Raw genomic sequence first — 27,263 nt, forward strand, 5'->3', positions numbered from 1 at the left:
TGGTTCCCATTTTTGGGATATCTATTCCCACAGAATCTCCAACACAGCAAGATAAGGAGGGGACTCAATGTAATGCTCCGCTCCCCTTCCCCCAGCCTGGTCCTGGACCAGACTGTCAGAGCCAGGCAGGGGTAGAATCACTGAGGTCAAAGGGACAGCCTTCAAAGAGGAAGATCTTTTGAGAAAAACAAGCATTTTGCAACACTACTCGTAGTGCATAGGCAGACTGTCCTGAAGCAACTCTTAGCTTCTACTTCCATGTTAGACTTGTGACTTGCCTGAGAAACAGTTTTGACCAGGCCTGGTTTCTGATTCAGGCTTTTGTGACCTTTTTCCTCCAGGAGGGGTATCTATCCAGGCCTGGTGATTACTTCGGTCACCACAATCACCAGCAGTTGCTCCTTCCCCTGGGGAGGGGGAGATGTGATGAGAGGACTGGATGGAGGTCTTATAGCTCGGTGAACATTGTGGCATCCTTTATCCCTCTTCCACTAACTTACTGTGTGGGGCCTAATGTGGGCCATCAAGCAGAGCCTTTAAAATGTATTAGTTTATTTTTCCATGCATTTATCTCTCCCATGATCTCCTACGAAAATCAAAAGTAAAACCCTCATTGTAAACATGTTTAGTCCGACCAAATGAATTCCTCCCTGGACCCTGTCTGTTTGAAGTGTAAGTTCATCCCCTCTCCAGCAGGAGGTGAGGGGTGTGCTTCATTTTCGGTTCTCTGGACTTGTGGTTTATACTTGCATGAATCAGAACGCTACAATCTTTCAAATTTGCTTTTCTCAACAATGCTGTGGCCATTGTATAAAATTGTTCTCTTGAGTCTGTTCTTGTTGATCTGTGTCAGTTCATAGAGGCCCTCCCAGTTTCTTGTGACACTGCTCGTTTTGTAATTTTTGATGCCGCATCAATACTCCATCACAGCCATAGACCATCATTTGTTTAGCTCTTTCCCAATGGGAGTAGAGGTCCTTAATTTCCAACCTGCATCCCCCATCCCCCATCCTCACTGGAGTTGTTCAAGCAGAGAATGGCTGAGCCCTTCTCAAGTATGTTGGTGGTAGAGATGGGGAGGGGAATGCTTGCTCTGGAATGGATAGGGCCAGATGTTCCCTGATCTTCCTCCCAGCACCAAGCTCTTATGGCAGTAGAATGCAAGGTCCTTGAGGGCAGGACATGTTTTGTGTTTGCATCTGCAACCCTAGAACCAAGGACCTGAGGTTTTGGTATAAGTGCCTTGTGGAATTGAATTAGATCAACTGAGAAGTGTGATACAATGGGAAACTGATAGATTTGTCAGAGGACCCAGACTCAAATTCTACCTTTGTTTTTATTAAATATGTGATGCTGGGAAACTTTGATGGGCCTCAGTTTCCTCATGTGTAAAAAGCAAGGGATGGAGGGGCAGCTAGGTGGCACAGTGGATAGAGCACCGGCCCTGGAGTCAGGAGCACCTGAGTTCAAATCCGACCTCAGACACTTAACACTTACTAGCTGTGTGACCCTGGGCAAGTCACTTAACCCCAATTGCCTCACTTAAAAAAAAAGCAAGGAATGGGGTGAGCTAGCTGCCCTCTGAAGTTCTTTCCAGTTCTAGGTCTATGGTGATCCTATGAATTGCCTGAGTTAAAGCAGGGAGATGTATATACTGGATAAGTTTGGGATTTCTCTGAAACACAGAAACTCCTGCCTGAGCAGTTGCCTCTGTCATCCTGGGGTCTGGAACACTCCATATGGGAATGGTTAAGCAGGGTGGGGAGAGGCAGAAAAGGGGGGATTTGGATGCCTTGAACAAGAACCAGAGAAAGGGGTTTGCATCAGACCTGCTGGGGGTGGGGTCGGGTGGGCAGTGCTGGATGGAACCGAAACTTCAGTCCCTTTATATTTGCATGGATAGCTAGGGCTGGTGGTTATGACTCTGGGACTTTGTCATTTTCCCTTTCAGGGGGAGGAGGAGGCAGAGTGAGTAGCCCTTTCAGTAGGCTGAGGCTCTGTTCTCAGGAGCCTAGGCTGGGAGGAGAGGCCACTGCAGAGGGAAACCAGGGCAGGCTGCCATCGCTGGAAGTAAGAATGGGGGCTCTTTGGTGAAGGAGAAGTCAGGGCCAAGGAGGGTAGCAGGCCCTGGTGCAACACCTGGCACAAGTTACATCACCTCTGGACCCCGGAGGTTTCTCCTGAAGGAGCCAGAAGGGCATTTCCTCTTTACCTAATAATAATTTACCATTTGCATACAAACAATGCCTTAATAATAGCGATAATAACGGAATTTAAATGCCACTTAGCTGTTCAGAAAGTGTTTTTTATATATTGCTTTTAATATAATCCTCACAACCCTGTGAGATTTGTAGTTGTTTGAGCACAATCATCTTCATTTTATAGACTAGAAAACTGAGGCTTAGAGGCAGACAGCTTTTCTGAGGTGACAGATAGTAAGTAATTGGTAGAGAGATTCAGGACTCCAAGCCAGGTCTTCTGACTCTAAATCTTGGACTTGTTTCACCATCTACTAGTAAGGGCCTCTTATATCACAACCCCCCTCTCTGGCATTCAAGTCCTCTGCAATCTCCCCCCTATCTCCTCCCAGACTTCTGCCTCTGTGATGTCCCCCCCACCAAATCTCCTCCCAAACTTCTGTGACTTTCCCAGTTCTCACTGTCTTGGTCTAAATGGGTGTACGATGTTCACCAGACACATTCTACCCTGTTTGTTCTCACCTCCAATTCTTTTTTATTTTAATTACATTTTAAAAATTGACGAGTGTTTATTTTTCTCCCTCCTAAACCCATTCATTTCTCCATTGGAAAAAAAAATTCTTGTAACAAATATGCAGTCAAATATGCGGGCAAAACAAATTCCTGCATTGTCCAAGTCCAGAAATGTATGTCTAATTCGGTACCTTCAGTCTATCACCTCTCTGCAGGGGGACTCACCTTTAGCTCTCAACTTCTGTCGTTTGTACCAAGGCTAACCTTCCTTACTCCCACTTCTCTTTTGACCCTCTCCCCCTACTATTTCCCCTTTCCTTCAAGTCCCATCTCCAAAAAAACTTCTCTTGATTCACCTCACTCAGTCACTCAGTTACTCAGTCAGTCAGTTAGTCAGTCAGTCAGTCAGTCAATCAATCACTCACTCACAGGATGATAGACTCTGAAGGACTCTTAGTGACCATCAAGTCCAATTCCTCATTTTACTGATTAGGAAGCATAGATCCAGAAACTTTAAGTGCCTTGGGCAGGGTCACACAGAGAGTTCTTTTTTTCTTTTTTGCAGGACAATGAAGGTTAAGTGACTTCCTCAGGGTCACACAGCTAGAAACTGTCATGTGTCTGAGGCCGGATTTGAACTCAGGAGCTCCTGAACCCAGGGCTGGTACTTTATCCACTGTGACATCTAGCTGCCGCCAAACAGAGTTTTTGTTTTTTTTTTGTGAGGCAATTGGGGTTAAGTGACTTGCCTAGGGTCACATAGTTAGTAACTGTCATGTGTCTGAGGCCGGATTTGAACTCAGGAGCTCCTGAATCCAGGGCTGGTGCTTTATCCACTGCACCACCTACCTGCCCCTACAGAGAGTTCTTAAAGCAGAATTTGAACCCAGGATTTCCTGGATCTAAGTCAGATGCCCTATCCTTTTCTCTAAGGTCAAGGCTGATCATTCCTGAGGGTGCAATGTCTGGTGCCCAGTGTGTCCACATGCTCTTGTGATGAATTTGGCCAGTGAACAAACATTTATCATGTGCTTGCTTTTGATCAGGACCTGTGCTAAGCCCTGGGGATATAAAGAGCAGCAAAACACTGTTCTTGCCCTCATGGAGCCCACCTTCTAATGGAAGAGAGACCATGCAGATACCTGCATGCATGAGATATATGTGCAGTGTCTGTGGAAGGTACTTTCAGTTGGAAGGCACTAGCAGCGGGGGCGGGGTGGGGGGCAGGAGAGACCATCTGCAGAAGGTGGGATTTGAGTTGAGTCTTGAAGGAAGCCAAGAGGCAGAAGTAGGGAAGGAGAGCACTGCAGGCATGGGGCACAGCCTGGGCAAAAGCATGGACCTGGGGATGGCATTTTATTTTTAAGGAGTGTCAAGGAGGCCAATGTCTCTGGACCAAAGAGGATGGAAAAGTGAGTAAGTTGGAAGAAGTCTGGAAAGGCAGGGAGTAGTCAAGTTGCAAAGGGCTTTAAAAGCCAAATAGAGGACTTTGTATTTGATACTGAAGGTAAAAGGGAGCCACTGAAGTTTACTGAGTGGGAGGGAGGGAGGGTTTACATGGTCAAAGTATGCATTAGGAAAATTACTTTGGCAGCTTCGTGGAGGATGGATTCTCCAGTGCTCCAGTGTGTGTGTGTGTGTGTGTGTGTGTGTGTGTGTGTGTTGTCCATGATCTCCCTGAGTTTCTGTGTGTACTTGTGTCTCTGTGTCCATGAGTGAATGTGGGTTATATGTCCTTACATTTCTATGTGGGTATGCCATATGTGGTCATGTGTATTGGTGTATATCACATGTGTTGATGTCTCTCTGCATGCATGTGCAAGTCTGTGTGTGATATGCCCATGGGTGTATGTGTATATATATATGTATATACATATTTATTTTTATGTATATTTGGGATGACTCCCTAAGCAGGCTTGTGAAAGACTGGGATTGTATGGGATTTGGGGGGGTTTGGGGATAAGAAAAGTGGGTTGAATTCCAATTGAATTCCAGCTCCTTTCATCTCCATGGAATGGAGATGTGTTGATAAAGTGATTGGGCCTCTCCTTTTCCCTTCTCTCATGGTCCCTTGCCTCAGACTTATTTGTGGATTCCCCCACCCCTATTAGAATATAAGCGCCCTAAGTCAAATTTATAAGAATGCAAGTCATTCCTCAATTGAGAAATGGTCAAAGGATATGGACAGGCAGTTTTCAGAAGAAGAAATCAAAGCTATCTATTGCCATATGGAAAAATGCTCTAAATCACCTAACAGATTGGCTAATATGACAAAAAGGAAAATAATAAATGTTGGAGAAGCTGTGGAAAAAATGTAACAATAATGCATTGTTGGTTTAGCTGTAAACTGATCCAACCATTCTGGAGAACAATTTGGAGCTATGCCCAAAGGGCTATGGGGCTGTGTATACCCTTTGACTCAGTAATACCACTATTAGGTCTGTATCCCAAAGAGATCATAAAAAAGGGAAAGGGACCCACATGTATACAAATATTTATAGCCACTCTTTTTGTGGTGGAAAACAAATGGAAATTGAGGGAATGCCCATCAATTGGGGAATGGCTGAACAAGTTGTGGTATACGAATGTAATGGAATGATGAGCAGACAGATTTCAGAGAAACCTGGAAGGACTTACATGAACTGATGCTGAGTGAAATGAGCAGAACCAGGAGAACATTGTACACAGTAACAGCAACACTGTGTGATGATCAACTGTGACAGACTTAACTCTGCTCAGCAATACAATGATCTAAGATAATTCCAAAGGACTCATGATGGAAAATGCTCCCCGCCTCCAGAAAAAAGAACTGTGGAATCTGGATGCAGATTAAACCATAGTGTTACTGCTTTTTTTAAAAAAAGGTTTTTCCCTTTTGTTCTGATTCTTTCACGACATGACTAATGCAGAAATATGTTTAATGTGATTGTACATATATAACCTACATCATATTGCTTGCTGTCTTGGGGAGGGGGAAGGGAAGGGAAGGAGAAAAGTTTGGAACTAGAAATCTTATAAAAATAAATGTTGAAAACTATCTCTACATTGAACTAGAAAATTATAAAATACTTTTAGGATAAAAAAGAAACCCCTAAAAATAGAATATAAGCTCTCTGAGAGTAGGACCTGTGTCATATCTAGCATTATCGCCCTAGGGCCATGTCCCAAGGCCTTGTACATGGGGGCTACTCAACAGATGTCTGTGCAATTGACTGACAACCTGAAAAGAAAAGAACTGAACATCAGGGGGAAGAACTTCAGTCCAGCTCTTGGATTTCCCCCAGTGGATGATTTGTCTCAAAGGCAGACATGATGATGTTGTCTCTCAGCTAGTGAGAACCCCTTAACAAGACACTCAGGTATGTGGTTGGAGCAAGAAGCTGTTCTACCACTGGGCAGGGGCTGCAGATGCAGCCTGATGGGGCAGGCAGGGGGACAAAGCTTTGTCTTTTATTTGCCCATAATCCACTGCTCCATCTTAACTCTTCACTGTGGGAAGCTGTCCTGGGCCTCATCTAGATGTTATAGCTCTAAGTTAACAATGAGAGCAAAGATAGTGATCTGGTTGTAAGAATTGAGGTTGGAGCCCTGACGGACCATTGATGGGCTGTGTGACCTTGGGCCAAGCCACTTTCCCTCTCGCAGCCTCCAATTCCCTGTCATGATGAATGAAGTTAGACTAGAGGATTACTAAGGATGATCCCAGATCTACTGTCCTAAATTCTACAAGCTCATAGAGTCCATGTGAAGCACCTGCTTCCTGGCCAACTCTGGGCTGGAGGCTGGGGGCTAATGACAGAAAACAGAAGAGTCCCTTCCCTGAATGAGCTTTTTTGTTAGGAAATGAGGTACACGTACACAATATCTTTTTTAGATAGAATGCAAACTCCATGAGGGCAGGCACATTTTTTGTCTTTGTATCTCCAGCACCTAGCATGTGCCTGGCACATAGTGGGCACTTAATAAATGCTCATTGATTAATTGAAAATAGACCACATTTACAAATTGCCTTAATAGTTATGGATTACTTTATACCCATTATTATCTCATTTTTATAGCAACCATGTGGGATGTGGGTGCTATTTATCATCCCCACTGGCTCAAAGAATTTGTGACTTGCACAGTGACACACAGCTGGTCAGTATCAGAGGCAAGATCTGAACTCAGCTCTTCCCAATGCTAAATCTAGCCAACTATCCATTATCTCATAGTGTTGTGGGAAAAAGGAGTGGGGAAGCCACCTGGCTGTTATTTTCTCATAAGGGCTAGGTGCCTTCTTACTGGTAACAGCTGCTGTGGTAGTTGTTTTTTCATTTTTATTTTGTGCCCTTTGTTTTGGGGTAGCTAGGTGGAGAAGAAGATGGAGTACCAGCCCTGGAGTCAGAAGGACCCGAGTTCAAATCTAGCCTCAGATACTTAGCTATTGGACCCTGGGCAAGTCAGTTAACCATGATTGTCTCCAAAAAAACCTTTTGCTCTTGACTACCACCTCCTTAATCTACTTTTATCACTCCCCTTCCCCTTTCTTTTAGCCCCTTCCTCTCCTACTTCCTTGTTGGGTGAGATTAATTTTATGTGAGATATCTTTCCCACATATATATATATTTTAAGAAATTATATATATATATATATATACATTTTCTCATAAAAGAGTATAAGCAGTTTAACCTTATTAAGTCTCTTAGGGTTTCTCCTTTGCATTTCCCTTTTGAAGCTTCTTTTGAGTCTTGTGTTTGAATGCCAAATTTTTTATTCAGGTCTTTTCATCAGGAATAAGTGCTTTGAAGTCCTATATTTCATTAAATGTCCTCTTTCCCTGTGTAGAATTATATTCAATTTTGCTAGGTTGTTGTTATTTATCCTTTGTTCTTGAAGGGTACCATGTCTTGTCATGACTTGCAGTGAATTGGATTTAAGTGAGGGAGGGCTGTGCAAAGTCACCATCCTCACTCTCTCCTCCAGAGCCATCTGGGTCTAGTAGCAAGATATATATCAAGCGGAGATGACTCTGGATGACACAGCTAGTAAGTATCTGAGGTGATATTTGAACTCAGATCCTCCCAACTTTATGGCCAGTGTTCTGTCCACTGTGCCACCTAGCTGCTCTCAATTTTGTTAGGTAGATTATTGTTGGTTATAATTCTAGCTTATTTGCATTATGGAACTTTCTCTTATTCCAAGTTCTCTGTTCCATTATAATGGTAACTGCCAAATCTTGTATAATCCTGACTGGCTCCATGGTATTTGAATTATTTCTTTCTGGCTGCTTCCAGTATTTTCTCCTTGGCCTGGGAACTCTGGAATTTGGCTATAATATTTCTGGGAGTTTTCTTTTCTTTTTTAAAAAAAGTCATTATTTATTTGTTTTTAACATTCTTTCCTTTTTAAATTTTGAGTTCCAAATGTTCTCCCTGCCTCCCTTCCCTCCCTCACCTACTGACAGAGCAAATAAAATTATATCAGTTATACATGTAAAATCATGAAAAACATATTTCCACATTAGCCATATCACCAAAATAGTAAAAAAAAAAAGGGAGAAAATTATATTTCAATTTGCACTCAAAATTCATCAGTTCTCTCTGGAGGTGGAGAGTATTTTTTCATGATGAATCCTTCTAATTTGATTTAGATCATTGCATTGATCAGAGTAGCCAAGTCTTTTCCAGTCGACCATCATTATAACATTGCCATTACTGAGTACGGTGATCTCCTAGTTCTCACTTTGCTTTGTATCAGCTCATATAGGTCTTGCCGTGTTTTTTTTTTTAAATCATCCCACTCATCATTTCTTTCTTTCTTTCTTCTTCTTCTTCTTCTTCTTCTTCTTCTTCTTCTTCTTCTTCTTCTTCTTCTTCTTCGTGAGGCAACTGGGGTTAAGTGACTTGCCCACAGCTAGTAAGTTGGCAAGTGTCTGAGGCCAGATTTGAACTCAGATCCTTCTGATTCTGGGGCCAGTGCTCTATCCACTGCACCACCTAGCTGCCCCCTCCACTCATCATTTCTTATGGCACAATAATACTCCATCCCAATCATATGCCACAACCTGTAAAACCATTCCCTAGTGGGTGAGCATCCCCTCAATTTCCCATTCTTTGCCACCACAAAAAAGCTGTTAGAAATATTTTGTACACATAGGTCCCTTTTCTTTGATCTCTTTGGGATATAAACCTAGTAGTGGTATTCCTGAGTCAAAGGGTTTGTACAGTTTTAATGGGAGTTTAATGGGAGGAAGTGATCAGAGTAGATTATTTCTACTGCTACTGTGCCTTCTGGTTCTAAGATAGCTGGGCAATTCTCCTTTATAATTTCTTAAAATATGATGTACTCTGATAATTCTTTAACTATCTCTCCTTGATCTACTTCCCAGTCAGTTTTTTCCTGTGAGATATTTTACATTTTCTTCTCTTTTCTTCATCCTTTTTTAGTTTGTTTTGTTGTTTCTTGATCATTAGCTTCCACAAATTCTAATTTGTAAAATGTTGTTTTCTTCAGTGATATTTTCTGTCTCTTTTGTCATTTGACCAATTCTGATTTTTAAGGAATTAATTTGTTCAGTAATTTTTTTGGTGCCTCTTTAATCAAGCTGTTAATTCTCTTTTCTTTTTTATTTCTTTTTAAAAATTTCACTTTTGTCTTTATTTTCTCAGTAGCGAGCATAATACCTGTCATATATTAAATGCTTAATGTATATGTGTTAATGGTTGACATTTTGAGTTGCTAATAAAATATTTTACCTTCTATCATGTTAATTCTCTTTTCACAGATTTCTTTCATAGTTCTTATTTCTTTTCCAAATGTTTCCTCTACTGCTCTTATTTGATTTTAAAAAAAATCACTTTATTGCTCTTTCTTTAGGTCTTCTAGGAATTCTTCTTGGGCTTGTGCCAATCTTTTTTTCCCCCTTTAAGTCTTTGCTTCTAGATGTTTTAAAGTCATTGTCTTCTTCTGAGTTTGTGTCTTGAGCTTCCCTCTCACCATAATGGCTCTTAATGGTCTGGTTCTTTTTTTTATTGTTTTCTCAATCTCTTTCCATACCATGTCTTGACTTTGGGCTTTATCTTTGAGTTTGGCTCTGTTCATCTCTAGGTGTGTATGTGTGTAGGTGAATGGCCATTCTTAGTTTCTATCTTTTATGAGTTTCTGCAAGTTTTGGGTGCTTCCAAGTGGTGTGAGCCAGGGAGAGGTCTGGTCACTGTCCTTCATGTATGTGCTCCTCTTCTTACACAGGTAAGTGCTCCCTTGTGATCACAATCACTCCTTTCCAGCCTGGAACTATAACAGGAAACTGGGTAATGGGCAACAGAGCAACCAAATTACTACCAATCTTGTGCCCAGGCTAGCACTGGGGTCGCATAGAATCTTCTTCTGATTAGACATTCAAGTCCCCTTATCTCTGTGTGCTGGATGCTTCTGACATGCCACTGCAGCCATCACCACTGGCTCTAAGATCCACAGCCAGTGCTGCTTCTACCAAGCCTCGCTCCTGACCAGCCTCAACACCAGTGTCCACAGACCTCTCTTTCTGTCCTCCTAAGCTGTCCTGAGCTGGAAAAATGACCCACTGTGATTTTTTTTGGTTGTTGGTTTTCTTGCTCAGAATTTGGTTTGACATCCTTTTTGAAGTTGTTTAGAGGGGTATATTGGGAGAGAGAAGAAAAAATGCTCACACCACTCTGTCATCTTTCATTTTGTGTCTGCTCATTTCATTTTGATTTTGGTCATTCCAGAAAGGAAGCATTCCAGAATCTCTATTCTTGGAGAAGTCTTGTCCTGGGCATGAGAGATGACCGAAGCGGTGTGTGATGAAAACCTTCTGAATCTTTCTCGACTTTCTCTGGCATGATAGTGTCAGATGTCATGAGACATCTGACAAATGACTCCCAGCACTCACCTATATCATTGATGACCATTTGATTTATATTTTAGAAGATCGATAGAGTGTTGTTACAACGAGGTTCCATGAAGTTCCGGTGGGGTTTTGATTTATTGTATTTATGTTATTGAGAAACAATGTTGAATGGGACAGGCATTTGACTCTGGCTCTCCTCTTCCCTCTAATCCTTCTCATCTTCAAGATATATACTCCAGTTCCTTCCATTGATCCTTGTATGCTATGGTCTCCACTCTCCTTCCTATCTTATTTGTCCTAGGTGTTTCGTCTCCCAGTTCAATGTTCTTTCTATTACAACCTACTTGTTTCTGTTCCCAGGAACCTAGCATGAGTGCCTACCCACTGTGCTGTAGGTGCCTTCCATCTCCTCAATCCCCCTGAATTGGCCACTCTACCTTGCCTGGGGTGTTGTGAAGAAATAGCTTCCAGAGCCCTAAAGCATTCTACCAATGTGAATTGTTCTTATCATGAGATCCCATGGGCCTCCCCTTGGCTGTTCTTCCCCTCTGCCTGTCCTAAAGGGCTCTGAGCTCCCAGGTTTTCTGGTCCTTTCCCTTCTCCCACCCATATCCTTTCAATCTCCCACCTCATGGTGTGGGAGGGCACAGGTCTGAGAGAGCAGACACCAGGGTCTGCTAAGACTGAATTGCTAGGGTAACCCTTGGAGTCCCTTCCCCTCTCTCCTCTCTACCTCTTGGCTTCCTCATCTGTAGAATGAGGGGCTTTCGCTAAAGTCCCTTCCTGTTTAGGAAGCTTGCAGAAGGTAGCAGCAAGAGCCATGGGTGTGAAGTTGGAGGAGCTGTACTCAAACAGAGGCTCAGGCATTTAACTCCCCTATGTCTTGGTTTCCATCTCTGTAAAATGAGTTTGGTCTAGAGCAGATGTTCTTAACTTGGGATCCATAAACTTATCTAAAAACAATCTTTTGCTACCTGTGTTTCAAGATGCTTTGTTTCCTTTGTAATCTGGTATACTTTATTTTATACATTTCAAGGCCTTCTTCAGAGAGGGAGTCTGGAGGCTTCACCAGAACACCCAAAGGGACTAGGACACGTAAAACCTTAAGAATCTTGAGACTAGATAAATCACCTCTAAGGTTCCCTTTAGCTTGAGGTCTGTGATCTCTTTTGCTTGGACCCCAGAACTGGGGATGGGAAAGGGGGCTTTCGAAAATAACTGATGAGGAGGGGAGGGGGTGGCACATCGGAGCCTGTGGCTGTTTTGCAGGCCAAGGAAAGCCAGCTTCCTCCAGGCAACCACAGCTGCTTTCTCCAGGTCCCCTGTAGAGGCCTCCTACCTCTGGGACTCTCCTGGGCCAGGAAGGTGGGGTGGGCCAGGGGGTGGGGCCGGGAGGGATAATGGCCCTCAGTCACTGGGGCTGGGGGACAGGGGCTGGCTCTGGCATGTTTGCTCCCTGGCTGCTCCCAGCCTGGTTACAGGACGTCCTAGCTTTCTCCTATACAAGGGGGTCTCTGTGAATGAGGGGCCAGAGCAGATACAAGGGGCCTTCAAGGCAGCCAGCCGTGAGTGCAGGCCCACTCTGAGGGGCTTTTTCATTCATGTTCCTGGCCCCTAGATCCTGATGTGCTTGAGGAGCTGGGGTAGGGGGAAGGGGAAGCAAAAAAAAAAAAAGGCCCCCAGAGAGAATCCCTGGCTGAGCAAATAGTCTCCAGTCATGGGTAGGATGCTAGTCCAGGTTTTCTAGTGAGTAGAACTATGCTGGGTGCCCCATTGGGCATTCAGTCCAGCTATGCTCCCAGCCTGGGGGCTGAAACACTATGGGCCCCCAGCACGTCCCTCAGAATTCTCCTTCCTCCTCTGGCTACAGTGCTTGTACACAGTCCAGTCCTCATTTCTTCTCTTTGCTGCACTGGGGGCTCCTTTCTCCTTTTCTCTAAATGTCTATCTTCATGTTGCTGCACTGAGGCAGAGAGGTCATGCAAGAAGGCTTTTAATGCCTCTGGGCTGCAGTTTTTTCATCTGGAAAGTGACTACAAAACTTAGGCCCCCCCTGCTTCCACCCAAGGTGGTTGTGAGGAACAGAATGAGAGAAGGGCTTTGTCAAAGGAACTGGTCCCATCCAGGTACAGAGCTGGTTACCATTTATAAGTAAATTCTATTTGGGATCAGTCGTGGCAATCCTATGGCCACAACCTCAAGGGAATTAAAATCTTCTCTTAACTCACCATGAACTTGATTCCCACTCAGTTTGGAACTTCCTCACCTCTTGCTTGGATTGTTGCAGTAGCCTCCTGATTGATCTTTTTGCCTCTCCAATCCATCTTCCACATAACCACCAAATTGATATTCTTCCCCCCTCCTCCCCGGCCCCAATAGTAAAGAAACTCATTCATCCAAAATGGCAGCAAAACAGAAATCTAAAAGCACAGACCCGATTGTATCATACCCCTTGTTAATTAATTAATTGATTAATCATAAAAGCTTGTGTTTATGTAGTGCCATGCACCTTTACAAATATCGCATTTGATCCTCACAATAACCCTGGAGGTTGGGTGCTATGGCTGTTTCTGTTTTATGGGGAACCTGAGGAAGACAGAGGCAAAGTGACTTGCCCAGTGACACATGGCAGATTCATAGAATCTGAACATATGTCTTCCTGATTCCTGCTCCAGGGCTCTATCCCTTATCTGTTGGGCCCCCCACACCTCCACGTGCCTCCTCAACACATTTCTGTGACTCCCTGTTGCCTTTAGCTCAAATCCTCTTCCTGGAATTTCAAGCCATTAACTATCTAGCTCCAGACTAACTCTGGGATATTGCACATGACTTCTCTTCACTCCTCTTTTGTGTTTCAGCCAAACTGTCCTTCTTGGTCTTGCTCCCCCCTCCCTCTTCACCTTCTATCTCCAAGCTTTTTTGGACATAGGCAGAACAAGGCATTATTATTTTTTTAATTTAAAAAAATTTTTTTTGCAGGGGAATGAGGGTTAAGTGACTTGCCAGGGGTCACATAGCTAGTGTCAAGAGTCTGAGTCCGGATTTGAACTCAGGTTCTCCTGAATCCAGGACCAGTGCTTTATCTGCTGGGTCACCTGGCTGCCCCAAGAGCCAGGCATTATTATGGATTTTTCAGAGTCTGAGAAGGCACCGCAGGTGTACTTTCCACCCAAGGCTTTAAGCCCTGCCTGGGAGAGGCTAGTATTCTGCAGTGGAGAGAGTATGGGAGCCAGGGAGGTATGGGTTTGAATTCTACCTCAGATAGACTCTATATAACCCTGGAACAAGTTACCTAAACTCTGAGACACTTTTCTTCATTTGTAAAGTGAGGCTGATAATAGCACCTGTCTCCTGGAGATGTGATATGCAAATGAGAGAATGTGTGTCTTAAAGTGCTATATAAATGTTGGAAGAGGAGGAGAATGATGATGATTAATAATAATAATAATTTCTTATATCACATGGGCTTTAATTCATCACCAAATAAATCCCTCTGGGTTATGGAGGGTATAATATTTTGGAATTAAAAACATGAATTTATTATTTTTTTTAAAGTTTCATTTTTCATTGTTGTGTTTCCCTGTGTATTTTGCCCATGCTCCTGTGGGATCTCTGAATTACTAAATTGCAGTGAGGGGCTCACACGTAGCACAGGGATATTGCAGTATGACTTGAAGGGAGGCAGAGCTGACTTCTTGAGCCTCTCATCCCCCAACCCTTATCCAAAGGAGACTTTAATTCTTTCCAGAAGGATTAGGAAGCAGGAAGTTGGGGCCAGAGGTCACCGCTCTGCTCTCCTGATAGAGGGGAGGTCCTGGGTTAGAAGCATCTCTATTTACTTCCTTAAATGTTATTAGTCTAGGGGATGTGAGTTTTAGAATCAAGCTGACTTCTGATTGTTGTTTCAATATTGGAGGGAAGGAGAAGGACCCTTCCTTTCAAATACCAGTTTCACAATAAACACACAAAGCAATTACCAAAGAAAACACATTCAATCGAATCAGTGGCAAATTTTTAAAATCAGAAAGTATACACAGGAGGATGTGTACCAAAAAATACAGAGAGAAGGAACTCTCCCATTGGGAGTGAGATAACTCAACTCAACTCAACTGAGACAGAGACAGAGAGAAGGACAGAGACAGAGACCCAGAGAGAGATAGAGAAACAAAGAAAGAGGGAAAGAAACAGAGACAGACAGACAGACAGAGAGACAGACAGACAGATAGAGAGACAGACAGACAGATAGAGAGACAGACAGACAGATAGAGAGACAGACAGACAGATAGAGAGACAGACAGACAGATAGAGAGACAGACAGACAGTCAGAGAGACAGACAGACAGATAGAGAGACAGACAGACAGATAGAGAGACAGACAGACAGACAGAGAGACAGACAGACAGATAGAGAGACAGACAGACAGATAGAGAGACAGACAGACAGATAGAGAGACAGACAGACAGATAGAGAGACAGACAGACAGTCAGAGAGACAGACAGACAGATAGAGAGACAGACAGACAGATAGAGAGACAGACAGACAGATAGAGAGACAGACAGACAGATAGAGAGACAGACAGACAGATAGAGAGACAGACAGACAGATAGAGAGACAGACAGACAGATAGAGAGACAGACAGACAGTCAGAGAGACAGACAGACAGATAGAGAGACAGACAGACAGATAGAGAGACAGACAGACAGATAGAGAGACAGACAGACAGATAGAGAGACAGACAGACAGTATCCCAGATCTCACCCAAGGGAAAGTTCCCGCAAATCTCCAACGTAGAAAGCTGGGGATGGGGACATGCTGGATGGAGACTACAAGCTCCTCTCATGCTGGTTTTCTCCCAGTCTTTTCCTTCAGCAACTTAAGGCGAGGTTGGCCTCTTCCAGTTTCTCTCTTTAAAAAGAGTAAGCCAGAAGTAGAAGTGAAGAGACTCAGAAAGACCTGGGGGAGGGGGACAGGAGCCCTCTCCTCTCACCAGCTCGGTCCTGGGTTTCCACCAGGCTCAGGGCATAGATCTCTCCCAATCAGGAGGATCTCATACCAATGGGATTGGGGTTACAAAAGAATGCTCAGCTTCATGTTTTTTTGGGCCAAGTGGATCCCTGGTCAGGCCTGCTAGAGTGAGCTGTGTTTCATGGTAATTCACGCTTCATTTCACCAAGAGAATTAACACGCATTGGGCAGATGTGAGCCTCCTCTGAGATAATCTCTTAAGAAGTCTCCTTTCTTACTCTCAGGCCATGGCTACCTTACCGGATGGGTGGGTGGGGGTGATGGTGAGCTGAAGTGGGACCAGAAACCACACCCTGGAAAACTTAACCCTATGGAATGGGGAGTGCCCCATGTGTTCCACAATATCTACGCTGTTGCAGCTGTTCTTAATTTTACTCCAGAGATGCCTCATCAACTGCTGCTTTCTGCCAGCGAGTGTTGCCCCCTACCCCATGCCCATGCCCACACCTTTTCAATTCTGCATTCATACTGTCATTTCTACTGGAAACTCTGGGCCAACGGACTCTCCTATGCCTCTATTCATCAAACTTGTAATTTTCCAGACAAAAATACCCCTTTATGTGCTTCTCTCCCTGTTAGAATGCAATCCGCTGTGTGAGGGCAAGGACAGTCTTTGTATTTGTATCCCCCCTCCCCACATCTTCCAACTCCCACTTAGTACCATGCTTGGCTCCGGGTAATTGCTTAATAAATGCTTTTGCATTCATCCATTTTCTCCATCTCAAGCCTCTTCCTTTGCCAATTCATTCTCCATATAGCTGCCAGACAGATATTCTTTTTCTTCTCCCCCACCACCCCGCTGCCCCGGGCAATGAGGGTTAAGTGACTTGCCCAAGTGTCTGAGGCCAGATTTGAACTCAGGTCCTCTTGAATCCAGGGCCGCTGTTTTATCCACTGTGCCACCTAGTTGCCCCTGGACAGGTACTCTTAAAGCATAGTTTTGATGATGGCCCTCCCACTGCAGTATAAAACACCCAACTCCTTTGGTTGGCTTTTCAAGTGCTTCACAACACAGCATACCTTTCTGGGCTTTTTCACACATTCCTCCCCTTTCCTCACTTTTCAGTCCAGCCAAACTGGCCCTCTTGTTGCTTCCTTGGACATCATATTCCTTTTCCCACCTTCAAATCTTTGCACAGGTTGTGCCTCATGCCTGGCATTCAGTCCTTCCCTCCTCTCCTTCACCTTCTAGATTCCCTGGCTTTCTTCAGAGCTTGGCTCAAGGGCCACTTTCCACACGGGGCCTTTCCTAATGCCTGCAGTTGTTGGTGTCCTTTGAAATGACTTTGTATATATTGTGTATATCTTGTTTACCTCCCACAGAATGGGAACTCTTTGAGGGAAGGGACCACATCGTTTTTCTCTCAGTATCCTGGCTCGTTGCTTGGCACATAGTAGATGGGTCCTCGGGAGCTTGGTGGACAATTGAATTGAATTGGATTGGAGCTACCCCCCCACCCCTGTCTTGAAACCCTTTCTCAGCAGGCTGGTCTCAGTCAGCAGAGGAAGGAAGTGAAATGGGGGTGGGGTGGGGTGGGGTGTGGTGGGGAGGTGACTTCTTCTTTTTTTGCACTGAAGTCTAGGCTGCCTCTTTCTTCTTCAGCAGACCTTGTTGGAAGCCGAGCAGACAGCCGGGTGGGCCACTGCCAGGCTGGGCAGTCAATGACCATGGCCCTCAGAATGGTCCCAACCCAGCGCATCTGCTACTGCTTCAATGTCAGGATCGCCACTACGGCCCTGGGCATCTACCACGTGGTGAGTGATGCCCTTCCCCCTTCCCTGGAGCCAGGGCCAGGTGGGAAGTCTCCTGCCTTTCTCTGGGGGCTGAGGATGACTCCTCTTCTTCAAGTTGGGGTGGGCCCTCAGAAACTTACCACCATAACCTTTGTCTACCACTATCTCTAAGAGCCTGTACCTGTGTTGTATCCACTGCATTGGCACAGAAGTTGGTATGGTGGTGGGGCAGGGGATGGATGGGAGAGGGTAAGATGATTGGTCTGGGATCTCTTAGTTTTAGTCCTGACTTGGTCATCGGTTCACAGTGTGACCTTTTAAAGGCCATGATCTGTCCCTGGCCTCGATTTTCTCTGCTTTAAAATGAATTTGTTGGACAAGATGACCTATGGGGTCCCCTCTAACTCCAAAGGATGCCTGATTTTTAGGGCAAATCCCGGTTTTTCCACATGGTACTCATGTCACATTTGGCAAATGACTTCTCTCCCTCTTGGACCTCAATTTTCTCATCTACAAAATGGTGAGGTTGGACTGGATGACCTATCAGGTCCCTTCCCCATTTGAATCTACACCCCAGCCTGGGGATGCATGTGCAATCCATAGATGGGTGGGGCTGGTCTTGGAAGGAACTTTTTAATTTTTTTTGCTCCAGAGACCTCCCTTCCTGTTGCCAAGTTGCCCAAGGACCCTCTCTTTCCTAGGTTTCACTCCTTCCAACCTCATTTCCTTGGTATTTTGCTTTGGTCCTGCCTTCCCAATTCTTTCCAGCTTCCTGGCTTTGATCTTGCTCTCCTTAATGCTGAGCATGAGTGCACTTCAAAGATGACAAGACCCTTCTCCAGCTCAACCCCAGGGGAAAAAGGAGACTTTTAAGGAGGTGGTACATTTGGACGCTAAGGGAAAGTGCCTAACATTGGTTTCCATTATAGTTTTATCACCTGTGCCTAAGCCTCCTAGGAGGAGGCCAGCAGGGGAAAAAGAGAGTTCTAATAATCTGTTTGCAGAGAGAAGTTGAGAAGAAAAGGGAGAGGAATTGTTCAAAGTAGAAATGCATCTTTCTGGGGAAAAAAAAGAGCCCTGTGCTCCCTGAGAAAAATGAGATATTTTTCAGGTCTAGTGAAAAAATAAAAGATGACTTTGGAGACATCAGATCTTCGTTTGAACCTTGGCTTTGCCTTTTATGTCTTGTGTGACCTCCAGCAAGGTGCTCTCCTCTCTGGGCCTCAGTTTCATTATCTGCAAAATGAAGTAGCTGGATTAAATGGTCTCTGAAGCCCTTTCCAGCTCTCAATCTATGAGCCCATGAATCTATGTATATATTAGTGGTAATTAGGAAGGACATTGATAACATAGATCAAGTCCTAAAGAATGTCACCAGGATGGGGAAGGGCCTCCAAGATTTGTTTGGTCAAAGGCATTGGGGATGATTGGGCAGCTAGGTGGTGCAGTGGATAGAGCGCTTCACTTGGAACCAGGAAGCTTTATCTTCTTGAGTTCAAATCTAGTCTCAGACACTTACTAGCAAGTCACTTTACCCTGTTTGCCTCAGTTTCCTCATCGGTAAAATGAGATGGAGAAGGAAATGGAAAACCACTCCAGTGTCTTTGCCAAGAAAATCCCAAATGGGGTCACAAAGAGCCCAGATGGGACTGAAATGACTCAACAATAATATAGGATGTAAGGCTCCACTGGTCATATGGAGATGAATTCTCCCCTCAAAGGGATTACAGTCTAAGTAGGGTACCAAACAGATGCAGGTGAAAAGGTAACAGGAGTAAAAGAGGAGTTAGGAAGCCTTGTATAATTATGTGCTGTAGGAGTTCATAGGAGAGATCACTATGGATTGGGGTAGTCAGGAAAAGCTTCAGGACAGGGAAGGGGTAGGAGGTGAGCTGCTCTTTGAAGGTTCAGAAGGTCAAGACTGGATAAGGGTGGTGAGAGAGGCAGGCATTCCGGAAAGAGGCAATGGCAGAAACAATGGAGCAGAGGCAGAGACAAGCCTGGAATACTTGAACGATAGTGACAAACCCCAACTGTGGGGCATAGACTAGATAAGACTGAGGGTGATTAGATCCTGAAGAATAATAATAGTTCACTTTTATACAGCACATTGAGCTTTGCAAAACATTTCTCACACTCACACACATATCTGATTTGATCTTGACCTTCTTTTGTGACAGTGTTATTATTACTTCTATTTTTCAGATGAGGAAACTGAGGCTTGGAAAGTTTAAAGGATATGATCAGATTAGTGTGTGAAGTACTCTCTAGTATCTTGTAGAGGTCAGATTGGAAGGGTAGAGCAGGAGCAGGATCGCAGGTTGGAGACTGTTGCAATAGTGCAAATGAGAGGAAAAGACCAGAGCTCTGGATGTGAGGGGTCATCTGACCCATGGGGCAGCCTTCCTTGAGTCATAGCCATTCCCTGGAAATATCCCATAAGTCCAATGGCTGGCATTCATAAACCTGGACCACCTTAAGAACATTCCCAAAGGTGACAGATGTTACGTGCCCCCTGGGCTGGACTGACACAGCAATAGACATCTGGATGGGAAAAATGCAGTCATTCCAGATGTTTATGCCTTGCTTAGAGTTGGAGTCACCCAATGCAGTCATGTACTCAGGACTCTGCCTAGCCATTGTTACTCATAAACCTAAACCTCTGGGGAGTAGCAGACTAGTCAATTGTGCAGCCATTGCCCACAAGAGAAGGTCCCTTGGGTCTACAGAGACGTAAGCCCTGTGATCTGAACAGGGGGAGGCTTTCCTGGCTCATTTGGGTAATTGTGGCTGGCTAAGCCTGCCTGGGGAACACACAATCACAGAACCTCTGAATTGGAAAAGACCCTCAGTGGCCATCCAGCCTAATCCTGTGCTTGATCTAGCTTCCCCTCCACAAAAGTCCCAACAGGTGGCTGTCCACCTTTGCTTAAGACTGCTAATGAGGGGAAACAACTACCTCTGGAGAGACCCCATTGACTTTTGGACAGCTCCAAATGCTAAGTTTTTCTTTAGATGGTTCTAAATCTGCTTTTCTATAACTTCCCTCCATTATTCCTGGTTTTGCCAAAGCAGAGCAAGGTTCTCACCTCTTTCTCACAATAGCTCTTCGCATTCTTGAATGCAGTTACCATATCCTACCTTTTATCTTCTCTTTTCCATTCTAAACACTCTAAGTTCCTTCAACCACTCCCAACAGGGTATCATCTTGAGGTCTTTCACCATCCCAGTTAGTTTTTCACAGGTGCTCTTTGGTGTATCATTGTCCTTCCTAAAATATGGTACCCAGATCTGAACACAATCCATAGACCAAATTTGGTCTGACAAGGGCAAATGATGGGGTATGCAAAGAGTGGAACAATGCCCCCTTGTTCTTAAAAGTCATGTTTCTCTGAAAGCTGCCCAAAATGGCACTGGCTTTTTGTGTCACCACATCATATTTGATTCATAGCAAACTTATGGTCCACTAAAAGCATCAGATTCTTCTTCAGATGCATTGCTAATATAGCCAGGTTTGCCTGTGGGTACTCAATCATAATGCAACTTGGAGCTTGTTCTTTGCCAGCTGTGGCCTCAAACATGGTGGGCTCCCCACACCTGGCCAGGACCTATAACGGGAAACTCCCTGAGTCAAACCAGCTACGTGGCTGTTGGAGGTAGTGTGGTACATACAGTGGAAAGACCATTAGCTTTGGAGTCAGAATGCCTGACTCCAGTCTTGTCTCGGACACTTGCTGGCTGAGTAGTCAATTAAGCTGCCTGGGCCTCTGTTTCCTTAACTATAAAATGAGGAAGTCACAGTAGATGACCTCTGAGGTCCCTTCCAATTCTAGATTTATGATCCTAAAGGACACTGGTATGGAAGGTGACCTACGTATGGACAAATGGGTTAAAATGTCCAATATCTTAAGCCCAAGTCTTAGGTAAAAAGGACGTTGGTCTCTGAAATGTGTTCATGGGGTACCTAGAGGCGATAGGCCTCTGTGAAGCTGTCAGGATCTGCTCAGATTACTCATCTTGCCCACACCAATGACTGGGGCGGAGCTCCCAGGAAGAATTCATCGATTTCCCCTGAGGAGATTAATGAGGGAGACTTGAGTCACCTCCAATGCCTTGTGATTGGGCAAGGCCATGCTCTAGGGGGACAGTGGAACTAGGGAGGTTTCTGTAGGATAGAGGGGTGTGTCCAAATCGGGCCAACCCTTGTTTTTAATTGGATGAGGATGAGGGGTGCTGCCAGAGCAGAGATTGAAACCACCATCTCTACTGGCCCCCAGACGTGCTGCCAATAATGCCTTGTTGGCATTGCTTTGGTGTAACTAAGACACAGCAGCTTCTTTGGTGAAACTATGCAGCGCCCCTGGAAAAAGCTCTTGACTGGCCATCAAAAACTCGCATCTGAGGCCTGACTGTCCCCTTGCTGGCTGTGTGATGTTGGGCAAAGTGCTTGGCCTCTCTGAGACCCAGCTTCCTCATCTGTGAAATGAGAATGAAAATAGCTGTCCCACTCTCAAGAAAGTGCTTTCACATCCCAGACAAATGTGAGTCACTGTTATTGCCACAGAATATCAGAGCAGGAAGAGGCCTCAGAGGCCATGCAGTTCAGCCTATGCCTGAAGGGGGAATCAATGGATTTGGAGTCAGAAGACCAGGACATGAAGCCCAACCCTTCTGCTTAGTATGCTGTGTGGCCCTTGGGCTAGTTAATTAACCTCTCTGGGCCTCACTTAGGTGGCTCAGTGCTCCATCCCACTGATCCTAGAGTTAGGAAGACATGAGATCAAATCTTGCCTCATTCTCTCACTAGCTGTGTGAACCTTAACCTATACCTGCCTCTGTTTCTTCAACTGTAAAATGGGGGAGGGTGTCTTAATAATAGCACCTATCTTTCATGGTTTTTATGGGATTCAATGAGATAATTTTTATAAAGTGCCTGGCATACAGAAGTGGCTTAATAAATACTCCCTTTCTTCCTTTCTCCTCTGTAAAACAAAGCATAGGTTTAGAGAGGGGATGGACCTTAGAGATCAGTTCTCAAGTTACAGCTGAGGAAACTGAGCCCCAGAAAGGGGAAGTGACTTGCCTTTGGTCACACCTGAAGAAAGGGGCAGAGCCAGGCTTTGCACTTGGGTCTTTTCTGGCTAGAGGTAGATTCCTTCCAAGGAGCCACATACTTTTCCTGGAGAATCTCCGAGGTCCCTTCCAGGTCTAAAGCTACAATTCCATGATCACCTGATGTCCCCTTCCTGTTCTGGATGGTGCTAAATATTAGGAAGTGGTTTTTGTTTTAATGACCTCAAGTTTAAAGACACCTCCTTGAAATACACCTGTCCATTGTTCCACCTTCTCCAGTGAGACAATTCAGGGGTAATCCATGAAGTTGTAAACAACCCAAGGGTGAGTTTGGTTGCTTAGATCTCTGAGACAGAGACATGGAAGGAGTGGAAAGTTGTTTATTTTTGTTTTTGAGGACGGAAAGGGACATCATGTTCAAGTATGGGTCAGTGCCCAGGGAGGGCAGGCCTGGGTGGCATATCCCACAGGGCAGGCATCAAGAAATGGGCACTTGGTGGGAAGGACAAGGGTGTGGAATGGAGCTGCAGACAAACTCCTGTTGCTTTATAGAGAGACATCACAGCACAGGAAAGGGGGAGAGCCTCCGAAGTCAGAAGACCTGGGTCTGAGTCCTGGATCACCTGGACGAGACACAGACATGGGAGGTAGGAGGGTGTGGTTGAAAGTGCACAGATTAACCTTAGAATTCCAGCTCATTACATGACCACCTGGGGTGGCCTTGGACAAATCCCTTCCCCTCTGTCTGCCTCAGTTTCCTTATCTCTAAAATGGGGATAATGAGAGCACCTATCTCCCAGGGTTGTTGTGAGGATAAAATTGAGAGAATATTTGTGAAGTGCTCTGTAAACCTCAAAGTAAATGCTAGTGATGGTGATGATGACATTTCTGTTATGGTCAGAAAAAAGAGGCAATCTTAGAACCCAGGTTGTCAGAACTGGGAGGGCCTTAGAACACAGGATGTAAGAGCTGGGAGAGACCTTAGAACACAAAGTGTCTGAGCTGGGAAGGCCTTTAGAACATGGAATAGTAAAGCCTGACTTAGCAGGGACTTTAGAATATGGATAATTAGAATGTCTGACCTGGAAGTCACCTTTGCTATCATATTCTTCATAACAGAGATAGAGGGGCAAAACAACTTTCCCTAGATCCCTCAGGGAGTGATGACCAAGGAGAAGAACCCAGGTCTTTTGATCCCCCACTCAGGGCTCCTTCTACCCACTGTATGGATTCACTTTAATTATTTTGACCTCCACCATGGATAATCCCAGAGCTGATGCTCTCTAACGGTCCCTTTGCTAATTCCCATGGCAGGGTCTCTGGCCCTGTCCCCAAAGTCCCAGTAGCAGAAACTCATCATTCATGGTGAGGGTGAAGCATGACTTAAAATTTTTTCTGTTTGCCCCAAATCCCCAGAGTTGCCCATCTATGTAACACCCCCAAATGTCACATACTTCATATGGTCCTAACTAGAATTGGTCTCTTTCTCCAAACCTTGTGGTCTGTTCCTTCAGCATGACAGGTGTCCCACCCTGCCTTATAATTATGTTATCTCAGCCACGGGGCTGTGAACTCCCCAAGAATAGGGCCCAGGTGTGATTCACCTGTGTCTTTCTTTGTGCGCAATAACGATTTGAATATATCCAGTGCCCAGGGTTTCTTGAATGACAGAATGAATAGAATGAACAGCCTATGTGCACTAAAAGCACAAGTTGTGGCGAAGATAGAAACTGAAGCCGGACAGCTTCTGGGCAGCTTCCTGAGTGACATTTGAAAGTTGGTGTTTGTGGGATAAAAATAGCTTCTTGACTGTTTGGCAGAGACAGCACCCGTGCATCTGCAGGCAGCCGGTGCCCTTCTTTTAGGTGAGCACAGCGGAAATCAGCCCCCTCCATCCCCCAGGCACACAGTGTGTGCCCACAAGAGAGAATGGCCCTGGTAACTGGCTGCTTTGGGAGCTTCCTTTTTTTTTTTTTCTCTTGCTCTACTTTTTTTTTGCAATGATTATGATCAGGGGAGTAACAAAAGGAAGGGTGGGGAGGGGGTGAAGCTTCTCTGCTTTCATTCCTTCCTCCCAGTGGGATGGCCCATCAAGGAAGACCAGAGGCAAAATGTATGTGGACTATGTTCCTGCCTCCTTCTCTGTGCCCCTCTTTCTCTGGGGTGCTCACTACCCTTGTGCTGCCTCGATTCTAGCCCAGATTCCCTGGAAGTTTTCACAAGCTCTGAGTCCCCACTGTTTGAAGCTGGCCTATGTGTCATGTAGCAGGGGTTCAGGGACAGGTTCTTGCTTTTCTGAGTGAATCTGTACCATCATTCTGTCAACACACATTTTTTTTTTCAGGGCAATGAGGGTTAAGTGACTTGCCCAGGGTCACACAGCTAGTAAGTGTCAAGTGTCTGAGGTCAGATTTGAACTCAGGTCCTCCTGAATCCAGGGCTGGTGCTCTATCCACTTCGCCACCTAGCTGCCCCCAATAAGCATGTCAAAAATTAATTTTTAAATTAAATTTTTTTCAATGAACAAAAATCTATTTTTTCTTCCTTTTCTCTTCCCTTGGGGGAGGGGGTAGGCAAAACTAAAAAACCTTTGTAACAAAGAGTCAAGTAAAACAAATTCCCACACTGGTCATGTCCAAAAACTCAACAAGGATTTTGCTATGTCCAGGCACTGTGATAAGCATTAGATATGCAAAAAAAGGCAAAAATAATTCCTATCCTCAAGGAGCTCATACACAATTGGGGGAGGTGTCATGTACATATATAGGTATATACAAGCTACCAACAGAGTAGATGGAATGGAATCTGAGCAGGGAAGTCTGCAGAATTACAATCAATCAATCAATCAATCAACATGTATTAAACATTTGAACTTAGTCTTGCAGGAAGCCAGGGAAACGTAGAGATGGAGGTGAGGAGGGAGAATAGGGGAGAACAGGGGACGGCTAGTGCAAAAACATGGTACAGTGAGGCTGGAGAGCTGTGTTTGAGAAACAGCAGAAGGGCCAGAGTTGTTGGATTGTGTGTCAGGTGGGAAGGAGTAAAGAGTAAGAAGTTCAGTGGGCTGGGAAGGGGCTAGCTTGTAAAAGGCTTTCAGTGTCAATACAGGAATTTATATTTCATCCTAGATTTACTAGTATCCCATTGGAGTTCATTGAGAAGGGGTACAACAGGAGACCTACATTAAAAAAATATTTTTAAAAATTAGTAAGGATTTAAATTCTCTCTTCCCGTGTTTTTCCCATCCCCCAGTTCTAAAAACTGAAAATGAAAGTCTACAGACTCAGCAAACTATATTAGCTCTTCCGGTAGCTTCTGGTAGCTGTGTGGAAAAGTCAATGTTTGGTGCAGATCTGAAAAAGAAAGAAATCTAAAACCGTAGGAAGAAATACACTTAGTCAAGCAAAATGAATTCCTACATGGATCATGTCTGGAAACATATTTCTCATTCTTCACATTGAGTGTTCCTTTCTCTGACAGAGATGGCCAACATGTCCTCTGGAATCAGGGATGGTCATCACGTTCATCAAGTTCTTGTGTCTCTCTAAGTTGTTTGTCAGACCTACAATTTAGGAAAGTCACCTTGCGGCAAAGAATCAGAAACTACTATTTTTTTTCAAACTTGGGATATAATTTATCCCTGTCCTCACTGTATTCAATTTAAAAAGCAACATGCCTCACGGTAACCTTCTCGATCACACAGCAAGTCAAAGATTGGTGTGCCTGTTAAATGTGAAAATCGACTACAACCTAATAAGACAGGTTGATTAAGAATTTACAAAGTAGTAAAAATGCGTTCATGAAAATTTAGCACTATGGACAGATTTGGCCTGCGTAGACAAACAAGTTGGATACATTTATTAACTATGGTGCCAAGATGCAACAATATGGCTTATCTCTGTTATAGTAAATACCTTTCACTAACAGTTGTAGATATTTCATACACATCTAAATATACAAGGGCAAACTATATACCATAAAGGCTAAAATAAAAGATGCCTATCAACTGGGGAATGGCCGAACAAACTAGGTCATATGAATGAAATGGATTGCTGTTGTGCCATAAGAAATGATGAAAGGGACAGTTTTAGACAAACCTGGGAGGACTTGTATAAGCGGATGCAGAGTGACCAGAACCAGAACAATTTATATGATAATAACATTGTCAAGGCAAACAATTTTGAATGGCTTCAGAATTCTGAGCAATGTAATGACCAACCACAATTTCAGAGAACCAATGAAAAAGATTGCTTCCTGGCAGAGAGGTGATGGACCTATGTGTGTGAGATCTCTCTCTCTCTCTCTCTCTCTCTCTCTCTCTCTCTCTCTCTCTCTCTCTCTCTCTCTCCCCTCCCCCCCCACAGACATAAGAAGACACATATACACCTCTTTCCCTCTCCCTCTCTTTCTCATCTCTCTCTCTCTCTCTCTCTCTCTCTCTCTCTCTCTCTCTCTCTCTCTCTCTCACTCTCTCTCTCACACACACACACACACACACACACACACAGACATGGTCAAAATAGGAATTAGTTTTGCTTGACTGTGAACATTTGTTGCGAGGGCTTTGGTTTTCTTTTTCAATGGAAGGGGCAGGTGAAAGGGAGAGAAAATTAACATTTAATTAGAAACAAGAAAAATCACCTTGACAGCTAGATGGAGGATAGATAAGAGTTGGGAAATATATAAAGGGGAAAGACCAGTTAGAAGGCTATTACAATAGTGCAGACAAGAGGTGATGAGGTGGTTCATGTAGAAAATGTTTGTACAAAGTAATTTGTTGGGGTGTGGGGGATTTTCTAATCACTGGAGGGATCAGGAAAGATGTTGTGTAAGAGATGCAGCTTGACCTTGAGGGGAGGTAGAACCCTTCCT

At 44.4% G+C, this 27,263-nt stretch overlaps 1 protein-coding gene across 2 annotated transcripts in view; it reads left to right on the forward strand.

Annotated features, from left to right (window-relative positions):
• Positions 1 to 27,263, forward strand: part of LAPTM5 (lysosomal protein transmembrane 5) — a 120,746-nt gene that overhangs the window by 59,386 nt on the left and 34,097 nt on the right. For both annotated transcript variants that reach the window (XM_043990533.1, XM_043990534.1), the window contains exon 3: positions 17,188 to 17,339. In XM_043990533.1, the coding sequence (XP_043846468.1) occupies positions 17,247 to 17,339 (93 nt within the window). In that variant the 5' untranslated portion in view covers positions 17,188 to 17,246. The remainder of the gene's footprint in view (positions 1 to 17,187; positions 17,340 to 27,263) is intronic.

The sequence above is a fragment of the Dromiciops gliroides genome, chromosome 3, assembly GCF_019393635.1.
Source record: "Dromiciops gliroides isolate mDroGli1 chromosome 3, mDroGli1.pri, whole genome shotgun sequence".
Classification (NCBI taxonomy): Eukaryota; Metazoa; Chordata; class Mammalia; order Microbiotheria; family Microbiotheriidae; genus Dromiciops; species Dromiciops gliroides.